The sequence below is a fragment of the Oncorhynchus mykiss genome, chromosome 12 (genome assembly GCF_013265735.2).
Source record: "Oncorhynchus mykiss isolate Arlee chromosome 12, USDA_OmykA_1.1, whole genome shotgun sequence".
NCBI lineage: Eukaryota > Metazoa > Chordata > Actinopteri > Salmoniformes > Salmonidae > Oncorhynchus > Oncorhynchus mykiss.
In genome coordinates this window covers 60,786,620-60,805,352 of record NC_048576.1, presented here as the reverse complement: position 1 = coordinate 60,805,352, position 18,733 = coordinate 60,786,620, and the positions used below count along the sequence as shown (strand labels likewise).

General features: G+C 41.6%; 1 protein-coding gene across 1 annotated transcript; it reads right to left on the bottom strand.

The window, feature by feature from the left end:
- Window positions 1–239: 239 nt before the first annotated feature.
- LOC110539110 (protein PFC0760c) lies at window positions 240–7,112 on the bottom strand. Its single transcript, XM_036937961.1, has 6 exons — window positions 5,982–7,112; window positions 3,663–3,847; window positions 3,402–3,470; window positions 2,959–3,010; window positions 2,791–2,827; window positions 240–938 (listed from the first exon to the last, which is right to left on the bottom strand). The coding sequence occupies exons 1-6, from the start codon at window positions 6,595–6,597 to the stop codon at window positions 905–907; spliced, it is 993 nt and encodes a 330-aa protein (XP_036793856.1). The 5' UTR covers window positions 6,598–7,112; the 3' UTR covers window positions 240–904.
- Between the last annotated feature and the right edge of the window lie 11,621 nt (window positions 7,113–18,733).

The following is an 18,733-nucleotide window of genomic DNA, read 5'->3' as shown; positions in this document are numbered from 1 at the left end:
ACACGCTCCCTCAAAACTTGAGACATCTATGTCATTATGTTGCGTGACAAAACTGCACATTTTAGAGTGGCCTTTTATTATCCCCAGCACAAGGTGTAATGATCATGCTGTTTAATCAGCTTCTTTATATGCCACACCTGTCAGGTGGATGGATTATCTTGGCAAAGGAGAAATGCTCACCAACATGGACGTAAACAACTTTGTGCACAAAATTTGAGAGAAATAAGCTTTCTTTTATGTAACATTTCTGGGATAATTTATTTTAGCTCATGAAACATGGCACCAACATGTTGCATTTATATTTTGTTCAGTATATACTGTAAATTCTACCCAATGACAGTCAACAATTTACACTCTATGCTTATATTCCCCATTACACAATATGAATCTTCCAATTGAAGCTGAAATGATAAAATACCCCATGTTTGCTCATATCTGCCAATATATTTTGTTCTGTTAAAACCTAATTCTAGCTGCATTTTCCATTTAATTTGACAGTGCACATAAAAACATTACAGCACAAATGTTTAAAACGTCCCCTTTTAGTTTATTTCATACAACCCCACTGTGTTTAAGAAACACAGATATGACTTTAAAATATGAATGCATGTTCCTGAGAAGAATACCATGAACCTGTCATCTAACAATTATACACAAACAGCTCAATTAAAGTTATTCTCATCACAACTTCCACAACTTCCAACTTCCAACTTCCATTATATCCAATATGTGTATCCAATATATCCAATATCTCTACATCCAGTGTGCATGTTTGTGGTGTTCTCAGTCAACAACAAAAAAGACAGAAAAATAACTTATAACTTATTAAAAGTGAAAATAATGACAGTGAATACAATCCCTTGGTTGCAGTATCTTCCTTGGCCACATGGTGGCGACAGGGGGCTTATTTGTCAGCTTCGAAGACGTCGGCTACAGTCCTAACGGATAAAGGGAGACAAGTGGTTGGTTTATGTTCCATCAATCTTTGATTTTACTGCGTGTCAGTCTTCACATTTCTACTCACACGGGTAGGCCTATTGAAAGGATCACAGGGTGAGGTGCATGTGAATTTGGGTGTGATAAGCTTGCCATTTGGATTTGCTAACTATATATTTTTTCTCACCAATCTACACATAATACCCCATAATGACAAAGTGAAAACATGTTTTTAGACATTTTTGCAAATCTATTGAAAAAGAAATACAAAAATATCTAATTTAGCTAAGTATTCACACACCTGAGTCCATATTTTGTAGAAGCACCTTTGGTGGCGATAACAGCTTTCAGTCGTCTTGAATATGTATGTATTAGCTTTGCACATCTGAATTTGGGAATTTTCTACCATTCTTCCTTGCAGCTTTTCTCAAACTTTGTTAAGTTAACCCTCCTGTTGGAATGTGAATCTTCACCCCAGTCTAAGGTAGTTTGCACTCTGAAGCAGGTTCTCAACAAGGATTTGGCTCAATTCATTGTTCCTCTTTATTCGTACCAGTCCCCCAGTCCCTGCTGCTGAAAAGCATCCCCATAGCATGGTGCTGCCCCCACCATGCTTCACGGTAGGTATGGTGTTAGACAGGTGATGAGCTGTGCCTGGTTTTCTCCAGACAGCCCTTGGCATTCAGACCAAAGAGTTACATTTTTTGTCTCATCAGACCACAGAATATTTTGCCTTGGTGATCTCAGTCTTTCACGTTCCTTTTTGCAAACTACAGGCGTGCTGTCATGGGCCTTTTTCTCGGGAGTGGCTTCTGTCTGGCCACTCTCCTATAAAGCCCAGATTGGTGTAGTGCTGTAGAGACTCTTGTCCTTCTGGCAGGCTCTCCCATCTCAGCCAATGAACTCTGTAGTTCTGTCAGAGTGGTCATTGGGTTCTTGGTTACCTCCCTGACCAAGGTCGTTCTTGCCCGGTTGCTCAGTTTGGTCAGACGGCCACCTCTAGGCAGTTCCACATTTTTTCAATTTCCCTATGATGGAGACCACTGGGCTCTTGGAAACTTTTAACACTCTAGAAATAGTTTTATACCCTTCCCTAGATATATATATGCCTCATCACAATTCTATCTGAGAGATCTATGGACAGTTCCTTGGACTTCATGGTAATACAATTGCAAATATTTAGGTTTATCATTACGGGGTATGTTGTGTAGATGGGTGAGAAAAACAATCAATAAAATCCATTTTGAATTCAGGCTCTAACACAGGGGTATGAATACTTTCTGAAAGCACTGTAGCAAGCTACTTCCCTCGCCGTAACGTTAACAGAACTGCAAAGAAAACAGTGCTCGGCCGGCGGGGGCGCAAGACACCGCGTGCCGACATACTGATACAGCTGCCCAGTGGGAAGCACCTTAGGTCGGCAGGCACCTCGATACAACACCGGTGTCATTTGCTTGTCGTTGAGCTTCCCGAAGGCAGTAATGTTAGCTAATTGGCATGTTACTGTGAAATAAACAGAACTATTTTTTAACTAGTGGCTGCCATTTAATGTCTATTTTGATATGTGTGTAGCCGAAGACATCTTTCCACATTGTGTGGATAATTGTTTCTCCATCCATACGATACGGGCCGTACTATTACAAGCAGCCTCATCGGCAGTGGACACGGCATGTAGTGAAGCAATGCTAATGGGTGTTTCATGTGGGGTGCTCCTTGTAGTAACTGCATTCCGCAGATAGATATTATTTGCCATTTGGAGAATAAATGTAATTCTGTGTCAAATTGAATGTTGATAGCTCACACTGAGGAATTCAAAAGGTGTTATGTCACTGTGAACGTGTAACTGTATCTTACTTATAGATCGATCCAGTCAGCTCGTCCAGAAAACCACCTTGGGGATTAAAAACATACAGTGAGCCTGATGTTTCTGCTGCCTGGCTTTCAAGCTCAAACATGCCTCTAATAGCGGCAAGCAGTTCAAACGATCATTCTTTATCAAACAGTCCCACACCCCTGTCTTACCTGGTTGGCAAAGAGTGCTGCAAACGGGACACACGTAGCAGAAGTTGCAGATCTAAAGAAATAAGCAGAAAATTGGGTAAGCCATCAGAGAAGGATAAGAAATAAAGGAGTATATAACATCATAGAACATAACTGGATGGAGTAGCTTCTCCGATCGGACTTTGTCGTTGCATCATAACTAGCCCTCTTGATGTCAGAACCCATTTCTTTGGTTCCAGGGAGAACCCTTTTTGGTTCCAGGTAGAACCATTTTGGATTCCATGTAGAACCCTCCGTGGAAGGGTTCTACAGTTGGAACCCCAAACAGTACTCCTTCGAACCAAAAAAGGGTTCTCCCTGGAACCAAAAACGGGTTCTCCTACAGGGACAGCTTAATAACTTTTTTGGAACCCTTTTTCCTGGGAGTGTAGGTTACTAGTGGTTGAATGGGAAGGTCATTTTACCTGGCAGGTGTCACAGTGCTTAGACTTATCTCCCTCTGCACATGGGCACTTGTCGCAGGTGTCACAGTGCTGAGAGAGAGAGAGAGAGAGAGAGAGAGAGAGAGAGATGGGGAGGGAAAAGAAGAGCGAGGGAGAGAATTTTTGCCATTTTTAACAAGGATGGGGAAAATGTATTAAAAGGGTGCAAATTGTTTTTTCCAATAAATGTAACCACATCCACAAACACCAAACTTGTGTTTCTATCTAGATGGTGAGACCTACCTCACAGTATTCACAGTATGAACAGAGGGATCCTTTGTGATACAGTTGACCGTCATCTTCCTCCTCTTCATCATCATCATCGTCATCGTCGTCGTCGTCGTCATCGTCATCATCGTCGTCATTATCGTCATTATCATCAGCTGCAGCTGGCACATCATCATCATTGTCGTTATTACCGTCAGCCTCTGTAAAATAAGTTGTTCATTCCCATCCTAACACGTATGTGTGTATCTGTAAATGTTCTGTGATAGTGTTAATTAATGCATTTTGGTTTGTGTAGCAAGTGTAACAGAATGGCAGTGTAGAGTTCATTCATACTGTACAAAACTAATTTCCTACATACAGTCCCGCATGCACACACTAGTTCTACACGCTCATATACTGTAGACAGACACAAATTCTAACCGCATACCCAAACCAGTACAATGTACAGACTACCTCACAGAAGCTTTGTACATACAAATACACATAGGTAGATTATAATCACAAACGCCCATAAAGAAAAGTCCAATCATTTTACAGATATATATAGGTTCACACTCAGCGTGACCATACAATAAACCATTCCACACTAAGATGACCGTTTGAACTTTTCCTGTTCCTTTGTCTCAAACAGACTTTGTTTCAGTACAATCTCCCACCTTTTTTATACTACACAAACGTACTCCATGCATGTAGTCAGTCACCAAACCCATGACTCCAGGCAACAACAGAAGTACATCCATGCAACTCATCATGATCAATTGATTTATTCTATGATTGAAAGTAGGGTTAGAGAGACATGATCAGAGGTGATATTTTGTCACAGTTTTCACAGAAAGGGGTTGTTTCACAGTCAACGAAAAAGAAAGAAAGAAAATCCACATAAAAATAAGAGCAAACTCCTGGAGTAACTGTCATCTCTTGTCAGTTGACTACCTAAAACAGATATATTTCTCTCTTTTTCCCAATGCATTATTTTTCCCTCCAAAATATGAAAAACCTCAACATCTACGTCGAGTACCAGGCTAGAGGTAGCCCAAACAAACATGGCTTGATCTGGTGTAGCGAACGTCACCCAAAAAATCTCTGATATCTGACATACAATCTAACTAAAGTGGTATCATACCCAATTATACAAACAAATGTATTTTCAGAATATTTTATATTCCAATTATCCTCTCTAAAGTGAAAAATGACTAATGGCCATATAAATATTGAAAATGAGTTTTTAAAGAAAATAACGGAAGACTCTGTTCTCAGAATGAATGACTATCTTTGTACAAATATAATTGTCTGAGAACCGCTTGAGTGAGTATTACAAAATATGAATGGATACATTCACAGATGTGTTATTAATATGCATTCACAGATATGCATTCACAGATGACGTAAAAACATAGACCAGGGTTGCATATACAGTACATTAATTTCATTGGAACTATTCAACATACAGTGACAAAGAAGGACGCTCTACAGGGAAAGAGAGAGATTGAGAGATGTGGAGAAAGAGAGAAACTCTATCGACGCTTTTGCTATTACCACTCCTGACTACTCTAATCTACTAAATTCATTCATTCTTTAGCCCTCATGTGCCTCCCTCATCCCTTCCACCTCCTGTCTGTCTGTCTATCTCTATCAAGCCTCCTCTTTCTACACCACTGTCTCTCTTTCTTTCTCTGTAGGTTAGCATGGAGGAGACACAAATACAGGTCAATCCAATCCATAACCGTGAGAAAGGAAGGACGGAGTGAAAAAGAAGAAACCATTATTTCAAACAAGACACAAATCAAAAGATCTGAATTTTATTATGATCCGATGACCGACTCTATCAAGTCTCTGTGTTACTTTTAAATATATATTTTTTTTCCTTTTTCCTCATCATTACAATGCTTCTGTAGTCCCCAGGTTCATATCTACTGTAGGATGACACACAGTTGGGACTCCAGGCGGGCCAGTTCAATTTCCCCAGAGTGTTCATAACTCTATTTAAGCAGGGAAGAGAACACAGAGAGAGTCAGACAGACACAGCAAATGTAATGGACAGCTGTAAAGGTGTGAAGGAGGGACTTGTGTACTAGTATCTTTTCCTATATCTACTCTGATTGGACAGCTGAACTGAGTGACAGGCTGAGCTGAGAACTAACTGACAAGGAGAGGTTCTGCAGGGCAGGGAGAGGTAAGGAGAGGGGAGTGGCCAAGGTGTGGCTAAGCCCCTCCCCTCTCCCTTTTTCAACGGACATAGTTTCAGACAGGCAGAGAGGAGTGGGGTTAGGGTCACACAAAGATGATGGCGAGGGAAGGTGGATAAAGAATGCAGCATCATTTAAGTGAACTTACCTGTGTGGTCATCATCGTCGTCGTCGTCGTCGTCGTCGTCATCATCATCATCATCATCATCATCGTCATCTTTGTCATCGTCGTCATCATCATCATCATCATCATCTTTGTCATCGTCGTCATCGTCATCATCATCATCATCATCGTTGTCGTCATCATCATCATCATCATCATCATCGTCGTTATCATCATCGTCGTCGTCGTCGTCGTCATCATCGTCGTCGTCATCATCGTCGTCATCGTCGTCATCATTGTCATCATCATCATCGTCATCATCATCATCATCGTCGTCATCATCGTCGTCATCATCGTCGTCGTCGTCATCATCGTCATCATCATCGTCATCATTGTCATCATCATCGTCGTCATCATCATCATCGTCATCATCATCGTCCTCTTTACTGTCCCCATCATCATCATCATCATCATCATCGTCATCGTCATCATCGTCATCTCCCCCTACCTCCGCTGCATGCTCCCCTCCGTCATCAGCTACTACATCCTGTTGGGGGGCCAGTGGCAGGTCTTGAGCCTTGACGCCAGGGGCAAGAGGGGTCTGGAAGGTGCAGAGCAGGGCTAGGAACAGTCCCAAGAGCCACGTCTTAAAGGAGGCCATGATTAATCTCAGAGCAAAGGGTTGAGAGTGAGGGACGATAGATAAACAAGGAGAGTGAGGGATGATACCAGATAAACGAGGGATCACTCCCTTTGCAGTGCAATGGTTTAGCACGTGCACACGGACACCCCCAGAGTTCGTTGCCTTTCTGTCCCACACACACACAAACACCCACCCACACACACACACACACAGACCCTAGGAAGAACGGGCCCCAGTTATAAATAAGTGCACACAATAGGCCTGTGTAATGCCCAGTTGAATGATTTCCAAGTAGAAATCCAGACACTTGTTCTCAACTCACAAAACAATGATGAATAAAATCACTCCTGGAAAAGGTAGGTGTCCTTCTCCTTTGGAAAAAAAGTAACCCTCTTGTCCTCCTTAGTAGTGTTTGTCTACCCCACCCTTTAAAGTTTAAGAATGCTGTAAAAATGGCACAGTTCGAAGAGACCCCGTTGCAGACCCGACACAGACGGCACTAATGTGGGACGGGCAGCAGAAGAGAGAGACCAACCCGGGGGGTAAGATGAGAAGGAGGGGGGGCAATTAGGATGAGTGACAGGGGCAAATGCAGCACCGTTGACCATGCACCATCTAAAATGGAATGAACAGGGAAGAGAGGCAGATAGCGAGAGGGAGGGAGAGAGAGAGAGGGGCAGATATTGCTTGCTTTTTTGCCGTCATCAAATGTTCAAATTTAACTTTAGAGAGGACGGTGGGAGAAGGAGGCTCAGGCCAGGATGACCATATATCGTGAAAGAAGAGAGGTGTAAGGAGGAAGAGTTGAAATAGCAAAGGAGAGAGGGAGAAGGGTGATATTAGAACTAAATCAGTGGAACGAGTGAGGGGGAGGGAGAAAAGAGAACGTTGGTGAGACCAGCAAACAGGCAGGTATGCATGTGTTGAGAGAAGAAATATCAGCTATCAATTGGGAACTATTTACCATTGTCAATGCCCATGCCAATTAGTTTTGTACCAAATGTTCCACTCAGTTTTTAACCCACCCTTTGTTATATGCCCACCAACCCGCCAATCTCACAATTCTAGCACTGGAGGAACAAGCAATGAGCCAGCCCATGGCTACTCACACACATTACCAAGCATTGCAGGCACAATGATCAACAATGAATGGCTTGGTCTTCACACTCAACCCATATAGCCTTTTCACTACGTTCCCTCTGAGTACCCCCCCCCCCCCCCCCCCCCCCCCCCCCCCCCCCCCCCCCCCCCCCCCCCCCCCCCCCAGTACCCCTCAGCCCCGCCTGAACATGTCGCCCCCAAAATAGCCACTCTATTTAAAACCCTGCACTCCCAGAGTCAGTGTAATGTGACCTTCCCTGGCACTTCCCTGGTAGTTGACTGACACTCTGAAGCTACCACCGTCTCTCTCTCTTTCTCTCTCTCTCTCCTGTATCTACCCCCTCTTTCTTCCCCTCCCTTTTGACACTCTATACCACCCTCTCTCTACCCCTCTCTCCCTATTTTTCACTCTCTCTCTCTTTCTCTATAATCATCTCTTCTACATCTCCAGCTGCTCCCCATGAGATAAATCCGCAAGAGGAGCCTCTGCAAATTATATCTGCAAAGCCTCCAAAATGAAGCCAAACCCAACCAATCAGGGCCAAATTTACCCAAAGTTTTTGCACTTGTTGCACCTCCCTTTATTTCATCTTTCGTTCAACACTCATTTATATTCCGATTGGAAAATAAAAGGTGTAAACTTTCTGCAATGATTAGTGAATCTGGCCCTATGGTCCCCACTCCATTTCTCACTTCTACCAGCCCAAACTTCTGTATTACTAACTGTGTGAAACAGTTACGATTGAGACCCCCAAAGGAGAGAAAGAGAGCGATATGAGATACAGATGAACAAGAGGAGAGATATGCAACACAGAAGACTGCATGTCGAAGACTGCAATGTAGCTGAAAGTGGAGATGTATGCAGACGTGTCTAAGACATTTGTCTCTCTCCATTTGGATGAGCTGCAGTATACATGACCTTTCTCAAGCTGGGTTAGAAACGCTTGACGCAAATATTTAACACTTGGCATCTTTAATAACATCTTCAATGTACAACGTTCCCTGAAAATGTAAGCTCTCTAACTCTGAAATTAGTGAATGTCAGAGGGCAAGTGTTTTTACGCTGTTTACCTAACCTTCCTTCAGGTTACCAGGTGCTCCCTGGGAAAAGGCCACAGTTGAGGGCAAATGTGGACACTAGCTCTCCGCAGCCTTCCTCCCTCAACTCAGTTAACAGCACGTCTACTCTGACAATAGGTGCTAATAACTCCAAACTGATATTTTAAATTAGCTGGTTATTAATATCCGTTGTAGAAGTATGGGTGTTATGGAGTGAAAAGGCAGTAAGAGTCGGTGAAACCCAGTTCTAAAGTACACATTTAGGCTTCGGTCAGTTAGTTAGATCCGACGCTACAGATGTAGGATCTTAATTTGAGCCAGTTTACTACAGCAGGAAAATAATCCTGCAGCAACATTAAATGTAAATTATTATGTGGATTATAATTAACAGACACTTTTGTAGGGGTTGATACATTTTTCGGGAAAATCAAGTCTGAAATTTCTAAGTGGAGATAACAAACGTCAGAAACCATTTTTAAACCTCAAATACACTACAAGTTTTACATTTCCTGAATTGCAAGAAAGTTATCCTGCAACAGGACATATGAAAAAGAACTCCATCCATTCACCTCCAACAACATAACCCAAGCTCTTTCCCTGTAAGGATCGGCTGAAGTGGAAAATAGTGGAGGAAAAAGTACCCAATTGACATACTTGAGTAAAAGTAAAGATACCTTAACACAAAATGATTCAAGTAAAAGTGAAAGTCACACAGTAAAATACTACTTGACTAAAAGTCTAAAAGTATTTGGTTTGAAATATACTTAAGTACTAGTGGAAAATGACTTCCATTTTCCAAGATAGTGCATTAACGGTTGCAGCAGTTGCAACAGTCTGAACTTTCATGTGTTTTATCACCACAGATACTGGTGAAATTCCTGTGCTTAAACTGTATACAGCAGTTCACTATTGAAAAATCTAAGAATTTACAGGAGGTACTTAAAAGTTTATTTAGCGAACAAATATTATGCTATTCAAAGTGAGGGAAAGGGTCCAAAGACTCCAAATAGCTACATTTAAAGGTCCAATGCAGCCATTTTTATCTCAATATCAAATTGTCTCGTTCACTATTCTGAACACTGGAATGTGAGTTGTAATCTACACCTCGATTAGGATGATAGAAATCCTCATTATTTAGCTTATTGATTTTTCCAATTGAGATTAATTATTTCTATATAGCCTACACTTCCTGGTTCTGAACTTATAATGAGAGTTGGGCAGGTGTGGCTTTTTGACAATGATCACAAGAGCAGCTGCTCACCGATTTGACAGCTCGTAAGAAGGCTGCATGCGATTATTACTACTGTGTCACTACACATCCAATGGCAGGGTCCGTAATAGCTATAATGCCGGGAGGCGTTTTCTGATTTTACAGCTCCAACTCAGTTACACCTCCGACACCGCCTTAATAAAAACAATGTTGTCGATTAATACAGGTTAAGGCAGAACTGATTGAATCTATCCCTTAGTGGAGCGTTTTTTTTTTTTTTGAGTGTTAAAACAAAAAGCAACATAGAAACAATCTATGTTTTTGTGATTGTGTCAAGTGGAATGTGTTTGTACTTGGTCATGTCATTATGGGGGTAGAGAAATTTGAATTGCACCTTTAGAAATGTGTGTACATATTACATTAAGAACAGATTGGCCACCCATTCTATAACCCACAGGAACAAGATTTCTAGACCAACATAGGAACAACAAAGTGTGACATAGAAGTGCAACAATAGTCCATATACAAAATGGCAGCAGTTCAAATAATCAAAGTTGAAAAACAACATTGAAAGGATGGCTGAATGAGCATCGAGTCCATCTTTGGCATTTCTTGACATTCTTTGGGCCTGAGGGAAAGTGATTGTAGGTGTGATTGTAGGTGTGTGTGTGTGTGTGTGTGTGTGTGTGTGTGTCTATTTAAAGTACTAGCACACCCTTACCCCCGATCCACAAGAGGAACATTCGTCATCATCGACATCGATGGAAAGCTAAGAGGTGTGTGTGTGTGCGCGTGTGTGTCTAAATTTCACTGTTCCCCATCAGACACGGGTCAGCTAGTTGGAGAGAGAGGGATCAGATCTGAAAGAGAAAACACAACATAAACTTTAATTAGTACATAAAACCAAGTAATACAATTGACTGGGGAGTTAATTTACAAAAAAATCTCTGTCTCTGTCATCTAGGAGAGGGCACTAGAACAGCACTCCAACTGGGAATGAGAGAGAGAGGGGAGAGAGGAGGGAAAGAGAGAGAGTGAGTGAGTGAGAGGGGGAGCGAGAGAGAGGGGGTTGGGGGTGAGAGAGAACGGGGGCGAGAGAGGAGGGGGTGACCATGACGGATGGGCTCTGTACAGTGCTGAGCAGGCAGATACAACAGGAGCAGTCTAAATGCAAAGAAGAAACCAGGGGAAATAGTGTCTCCCTCTGCGTCAGAATGGGATTCGATAAACTATTAGCGTCCATTGCTATATCAAAGGTGTGGTGACCTAATGATTCGAATTTTGGAGATCATTACAGCCTAAATTACGTTATTTTCATCAGCGCTATGCAAACAAGGCTGATTTCCGCGACAATGTTACGGTTTAAACAAGTTTTGTTTAGCTAATAAAATGAAAACTACTTTTGGGTGCCTTGTTAATATTATAACATGATATCCATGTCTTAAACGTTGCTACGCTTCAGAAATGGCAAAGTAAATGTGTTATCTGTTTGACACATTAAAGTTACTTACCTTACAGATCACAAAGTTAATTTCCACTCCATTCCTATGCGAATCCATTTGATTCATATACTGGCTTGTCTGGCTGTCATGTTTTTAATTTAACCTGCCCTTCCCTTATCTACACTGAAATAATATAATTTCAGTAGTCCTCTATTATGATTTATTTTATTTTATTATATCTTGCATAGCACATTAGTACATCGTGGTTGAATATATGGTTCATTTTGCAAATATGGGAACTTTTGGATGTTAAATGTTTTGGAAAATGAAACCTTTTGAAACTGCTTTTTATCTATCAAAAACATTTTCTTCACTCTGTCTGGAAACAATATCTAATACTGGCTGAGACCATATTATTTAGAATATAACGATTTTTATCAGTTCCCAAAAAACCCAAGGGGTAATGTCATTTCCACCACGTCATAAAATTAGCTATTTTTGTTGAAGATGAAATTACAGAAATTGTGCAAATGGTATTTTATATAACATTTCACATTCATTGTATTTTTTGTTGTTATTTATTTACTATTTGGACATGTTCTTAATTATATGTATTCATCATTGTCATGTCTAAATGTCCATATATGCCTTGATGATACTCAGAAAAATGTATTTACAACATCAAAATCGTAATATTTTACATTCCATTAGAAAATATCTAAAGAGCAAGCGTATATGGTTCACACATGGAAAAAAAATCATCAATATCAATTGTAATTTAATGCACCTTTGCCTCAAAAATATGTACCGTAATGGTAATGACTTAGTGTTGTGGTGATGGCAGAGTGTGGTGGAAAATACATTTCATATAAAACAACTGATGAAAAATACCATTAAACATTTTAATGTCACAGTTGTACATGTTAAATTTGATTGAAGATAAGGAACAGACCATTGGTTCCAATTCATCCCAAAGGTGTTCGATGGGGTTGAGATCAGGGCTCTGTGCAGTCCAGTCAAGTTCTTCCACACCAATCTCAACAAACCATTTCTGTATGGACCTTGCTTTTTCGTCGGGGCATTGTCATGCTGAAACAGGAAAGGGCCTTCCCCAAAAGTGTTGTCACAAAGTTGGAAGCTAGAATGTCATTGTATGCTGTAGCGTAAAGATTTCCCTTCACTGGAACTAAGGGGCCTAGCCCAAACTATGAAAAACAGCCCCAGATCATTATTCCTCCTCCACCAAACTTGACAGTTTGCACTCTGCATTGGGGCAGGTAGCATTCTCCGTAAATCATCACTCCAGAGAATGCGTTTCCACTGCTCCAGAGTCCAATGGCGGCTAGCTTTAACACCACTCCAGCGTGGTATTGTGCATTGTGATCTTATGCTTGTGTGCGGCTGCTCGGCCATGGAAACCCATTTCATGAGGCTCCCGACAAACAGTTATTTTGCTCACGTTGCTTCCAGAGGCAGTTTGGAACTCGGTAGTGAGTGTTACAACGTAGGACAGATGATTTGTACGCGCTGCGTGCTTCAACACTTGGCGGTTCCTTCAGTGAGCTTGTGTGGCCTACCACTTTGCGGATGAGCCCATGTTGCTCCTAGATTTTACCCCTTCACAATAACAGCTCTTGTGGAATAAGTCAAGAGGTATGAATACTTTCTGAAGGCACTTGTTGGAGACTATTTGACATGAGCCTGTTTTAGTTATATAATGAGCCTGTTTATAATTGCATAATCCACTTATTAGTAGTAATAACTTATTGTTTAGGATGTTGGCGATGGAGAGTGTCATTACAGCGGCAAAGGGAAGCACAGAAAGTGTCTGTATGTCCAGATATGTTTTTGCTGTATATTAAAACCTCTTAGATGTAAAGACCCTGTTTAGGGGACCTGCGTGGTTCTGGTACTGGTTCCAGACAACATTTTTGCTTAGAAATCGATCTGTGGTCACCAAGCCATTGCACACATGTTTTGCACCTGTTTGACATAGGATCTAAAATTGGAACCACTTGAAGCTGGGATGTCCCTCTTACCATTAATCTAAAATAATTAATACATTTAACACAACAAAAAAACGTTATGTTTGTCGTAGAAGGACAACATATAATATGGGATGAAAGGTGAGTTCCTAACGAGTTCAGGAAGGCAAGCTAGAGCTTGATGTGATGTTCACAGAGTTGGGGGCAGATGTTTTGATCAAGAGAGAAAATATGCAGATTTTCTCTAACACTAAACATACAAACAGGTATTTTACAGTTTTAAAGAAGGTGAAATCTTATAGTTAGTCATTTTATAAATTGATTATCTTCTTATGGCTGCAGGGGCAGTATTGAGTAGCTTGGATGAAAGGTGCACAGAGGTGCCCATATTCAATGGCCTGCTCCTCAGTCATAGTTGCTCATATTTGCACATTATTATTCGTATTGGATAGAAAACACTCTGAAGTTTCTAAAACTGTTTGAATTTATTTATTTATTTTCATTTCACCTTTATTTAACCATTTACGGCAAGTTGAGAACAAGTTCTCATTTACAATTGCGACCTGGCCAAGATAAAGCAAAGTAGTTCGACACATACAACGACACAGAGTTACACATGGAGTAAAACAAACATACAGTCAATAATACAGTAGAAACAAGTCTATATACAATGTGAGCAAATGAGATGAGATAAAGGGAGGTAAAGGCAAAAAAAAAGGCCATGGTGGCAAAGTAAATACAATATAGCAAGTAAAACACTGGAATGGTAGATTTGCAGTGGAAGAATGTGCAAAGTATAAATAAAAATAATGGGGTGCAAAGGAGCAAAATGAATAAATAAAATAAAATAAATACAGTAGGGAAAGAGGTAGTTGTTTGGGCTAAATTATAGGTGGGCTATGTACAGGTGCAGTAATCTGTGAGCTGCTCTGACAGCTGGTGCTTAAAGAGAGATAAGTGTTTCCAGTTTCAGAGATTTTTGTACTTCGTTCCAGTCATTGGCAGCAGAGAACTGGAAGGAGAAGCGGCCAAAGAAAGAATTGCTTTTGGTTGTGACCAGAGAGATATACCAGCTGGAGCGCGTGCTACAGGAGGGTGATGCTATGGTGACCAGCGAGCTGAGATAATGGGGGACTTTACCTAGCAGGGTCTTGTAGATGACATGGAACCAGTGGGTTTGGCGACGAGTATGAAGCGAGGGCCAGCCAACGAGAGCGTACAGGTCGCAATGGTGGGTAGTACATGGGGCTTTGGTGACAAAACGGATGGCACTGTGATAGACTGCATCCAATTTGTTGAGTGGGGTATTGGAGGCTATTTTGTAAATGACATTGCCAAAATCAGTTTTACAAGGGTATTTTTGGCTGCATGAGTGAAGGATGCTTTGTTGCGAAATAGGAAGCCAATTCTAGATTTAACTTTGGATTGGAGATGTTTGATGTGGGTCTGGAAGGAGAGTTCACAGTCTAACCAGACACCTAGGTATTTGTAGTTGTCCACGCATTCTAAGTCAGAGCCGTCCAGAGTAGTGATGTTGGACAGGCGGGCAGGTGCAGGCAGCAATCTGTTGAAGAGCATGCATTTAGTTTTACTTGTATTTAAGAGCAATTGGCGGCCACGGAAGGAGAGTTGGATGGCATTGAAGCTTGCCTGGAGGGTTGTTAACACAGTGTCCAAAGAAGGGCCAGAAGTATACAGAATGGTGTTGTCTGCGTAGAGGTGGATCAGAGACTCACCAGCAGCAAGAGCGACATCATTGATGTATACAGAGAAGAGAGTCGGTCCTAGAATTGAACAATGTGGCACCCCCATAGAGACTGCCAGAGGTCCGGACAGCAGACCCTCCGATTTGACACACTGAACTCTATCAGAGAAGTAGTTGGTGAACCAGGCGAGGCAATCATTTGAGAAACCAAGGCTGTCGAGTCTGCCGATGAGGATGTGGTGATTGACAGAGTCAAAAGCCTTGGCCAGATCAATGAATACGGCTGCACAGTAATGTTTCTTATCGATGGCGGTTAAGATATCGTTTAGGACCTTGAGCGTGGCTGAGGTGCACCCATGACCAGCTCTGAAACCAGATTGCATAGCAGAAAGGGTATGGTGAGATTCGAAATGGTCGGTAATCTGTTTGTTGACTTGGTTTTCGAAAACCTTCGTAAGGCAGGGTAGGATAGATATACTGTAGGTCTGTAGCAGTTTGGGTCAAGAGTGTCCCCCCCTTTGAAGAGGGGGATGACCGCAGCTGCTTTCCAATCTTTGGGAATCTCAGATGACACGAAAGAGAGGTTGAACAGGTTAGTAATAGGGGTGGCAACAATTTCGGCAGATAATTTTAGAAAGAAAGGGTCCAGATTGTCTAGCCCGGCTGATTTGTAGGGGTCCAGATTTTGCAGCTCTTTCAGAACATCAGCTGACTGGATTTGGGAGAAGGAGAAATGGGGAAGGCTTGGGCGAGTTGCTCTGGGGGGTGCAGTTGTCACGGTCGTCCTCCTCTTCGTCTGAAGAGGAGAGGCGAGAAGGATCAGAAGACCAATATGCAGCGTGGTAAGTGTCCATGGTAAAATCTTTAATAAAGAAAGACTGAACACTATACAAAAGAGTAACAAAAACAATAAACCAAATTCGACCGTGAAGCTACAAAATGAGACCTGTGCTGACACAAGCCACTAACATAGACAATCACCCACAAACAAACAGTGCAACCCAGGCTACCTAAGTATGATTCTCAATCAGAGACAACTAATGACACCTGCCTCTGATTGAGAACCATACTAGGCCGAACACATAGAACTGCCCCAAAACATAGAAAAACAAACATAGACTGCCCACCCAACTCACGCCCTGACCATACTAAATAAATACAAAACAGAAATAAAGGTCAGAACGTGACAGCAGTGCTGTTGACCAGGGTAGGGGTAGCCAGGTGGAAAGCATGGCCAGCCGTAGAAAAATTATTATTGAAATTCTCAATTATAGTGGATTTGACAGTTTCCTATATTCAGTGCAGTGAGCAGCTGGGAGGTGTTCTTATTCTCCATGGATTTTACAGTGTCCCAGAACTTTTTTGAGTTAGTGTTGCAGGAAGCAAATTTCTGCCTGAAAAAGCTAGCCTTGGCTTTTCTAACTGCCTGTGTATAATGGTTTCTAGCTTCCCTGAAAAGCTGCATATCACGGGGGCTGTTCGATGCTAATGCAGAACGCCATAGGATGTTTTTGTGTTGGTTAAGGGCAGTCAGGTCTGGGGAGAACCAAGGGCTATATCTGTTCCTGGTTCTACATTTCTTGAATGGGGCATGCTTATTTAAGATGGTTAGGAAGGCATTTAAAAAAAATAACCAGGCATCCTCTACTGACGGGAGGAGGTCAATATCCTTCCAGGATACCCTGGCCAGGTCGATTAGAAAGGCCTGCTCGCTGAAGTGTTTCAGGGAGCGTTTGACAGTGATGAGTGAAGGTCGTTTGACCGCTGACCCATTACGGATGCAGGCAATGAGGCAGTGATCGCTGAGATCTTGGTTGAAGACAGCAGAGGTGTATTTAGAGGGCAAGTTGGTTAGGATGATATATATGAGGGTGCCCGTGTTTACGGCTTTGGGGAGGTACCTGGTAGGTTCATTGATAATTTGTGTGAGATTGAGGGCATCAAGCTTAGGTTGTAGGATGGCTGGGGTGTTAAGCATGTTCCAGTTTAGGTCGCCTAGCAGCACGAGCTCTGAAGATAGATGTGGGGCAATCAGTTCACATATGGTGTCCAGAGCACACCTGGGGGCAAAGGGTGGTCTATAGCAGGCGGCAACGGTGAGAGACTTGTTTTTAGAGAGGTGGATTTTTAAAAGCAGAAGTTCAAATTGCAGGCTATCTTTGCAGTAGATTGCAACACCGCCCTCTTTGGCAGTTCTATCTTGTCTGAAAATGTTGTTGTTTGGGATGAAAATGTCCGAATTTTTGGTGGTCTTCCTAAGCCAGAATTCAGACACAGCTAGAACATCCGGGTTGGCAGATTGTGCTAAAGCAGTGAATAAAACAAATTTAGGCTTAGGGAGGAGGCTTCTAATGTTAACATGCATGAAACCAAGGCTATTACGGTTACAGAAGTCATCCAAAGAGAGCGCCTGGGGCTAGCTTCTGATTAGCTTCTGGCTAGCTTCTGGTTAGCTTCTATGGAGGATTACAGATTTGAGGTAAATAATACTTATTTTTTTAAATATAAATTGGTGAAGCGGGTTGCAGGAGAGTGTTTTGAAGATGAGTTTACGGAAAATAAAAAAATATATACAAAAAGATATGCGAAGAAAGTTGTAAATATATATATATATACAGGACATGACAAGACGAGGACAAAAGACGTCTGACTGCTATGCCATCTTGGTGACAGAATTATGTCTGTGAGTATAAAAGAACTCATATAGCATGCAAAAACCTGGGGGGGGCAGAATTTCAACCAAGCTCTCATTGAAATTACAGCGAGATATGAATGAGTTTTCACTTCCTACGCCTTCCACTAGATGTCAACAGTCAATTGAACTTTGTCTGATGACTCTAATGTGACGGGGGGTCGAATGAGACAGGAAATAGTCACCACTGCCACGAGTTGACCATGCATTCACTATGCGCGTTCACAGGGGAAGGACCTGAGTTCCACCGGTCATCTGAAGTCATTCTAATTCTCCGGTTGGAACGTTATTCAAGATATACTGTATGTAAACAACATTCTAAAGATTGATTCAGTACATCGTTTGACATGTTTCTACTGACTGTTACGGAACTTTTGGACATTTCGTCACGTTATAGTGGACGCGCTTTGTGACTTTGGAATTGTTTATCAAACACGCTAACCAAAGTAGCTAATTGGACATAAATAACAGACATTTTCGAACAAATCAAGCATTTATTGTGGACCTGGGATTCCTAGGACTGCATTCTGATGAAGTGCATCAAAGGTAAGGAAACATTTATCATGTATTTTCTGGTTTCTGTTGACTAATACATGGCGGCTAATTTGGCTACTGTTCTGAGCTCCGTCTCAGATTATTGCATGTGTTGCTTTTTCCGTAAATTTATTTTGAAATCTGACACAGCAGTTGCATTAAGGAGAGGTATATCTATAATTCCATGTGTATAACTTGTATTATCGTCTACATTTATGATGAGTATTTCTGTTGAAACATCACTTGATGTTTTTGGAACCAGTGAATCTAATACGCCAATGTAAACTCAGATTTTTTTTATATAAATAGGAACTTTATCAAGCAAAACATACATGTATTGTGTAACATGAAGTCCTATGAGTGTCACCTGATGAAGATAATTCAAGGTTAGTGATTAATTTGATCTTTATTTCTGCTTTTTGTGAA

Excerpts from the sequence above, each read along its gene's own strand:
- LOC110539110 (XM_036937961.1), bottom strand. The coding sequence starts at position 6,597 with ATGGCCTCCTTTAAGACGTGGCTCTTGGGACTGTTCCTAGCCCTGCTC. Across the intron at positions 3,011-3,401 it reads AGCACTGTGACACCTGCCAG|ATCTGCAACTTCTGCTACGT; the intron begins GTAAAATGACCT and ends TTATTTCTTTAG. Across the intron at positions 939-2,790 it reads CTGACTGGATCGATCTATAA|GACTGTAGCCGACGTCTTCG; the intron begins GTAAGATACAGT and ends TTTATCCGTTAG.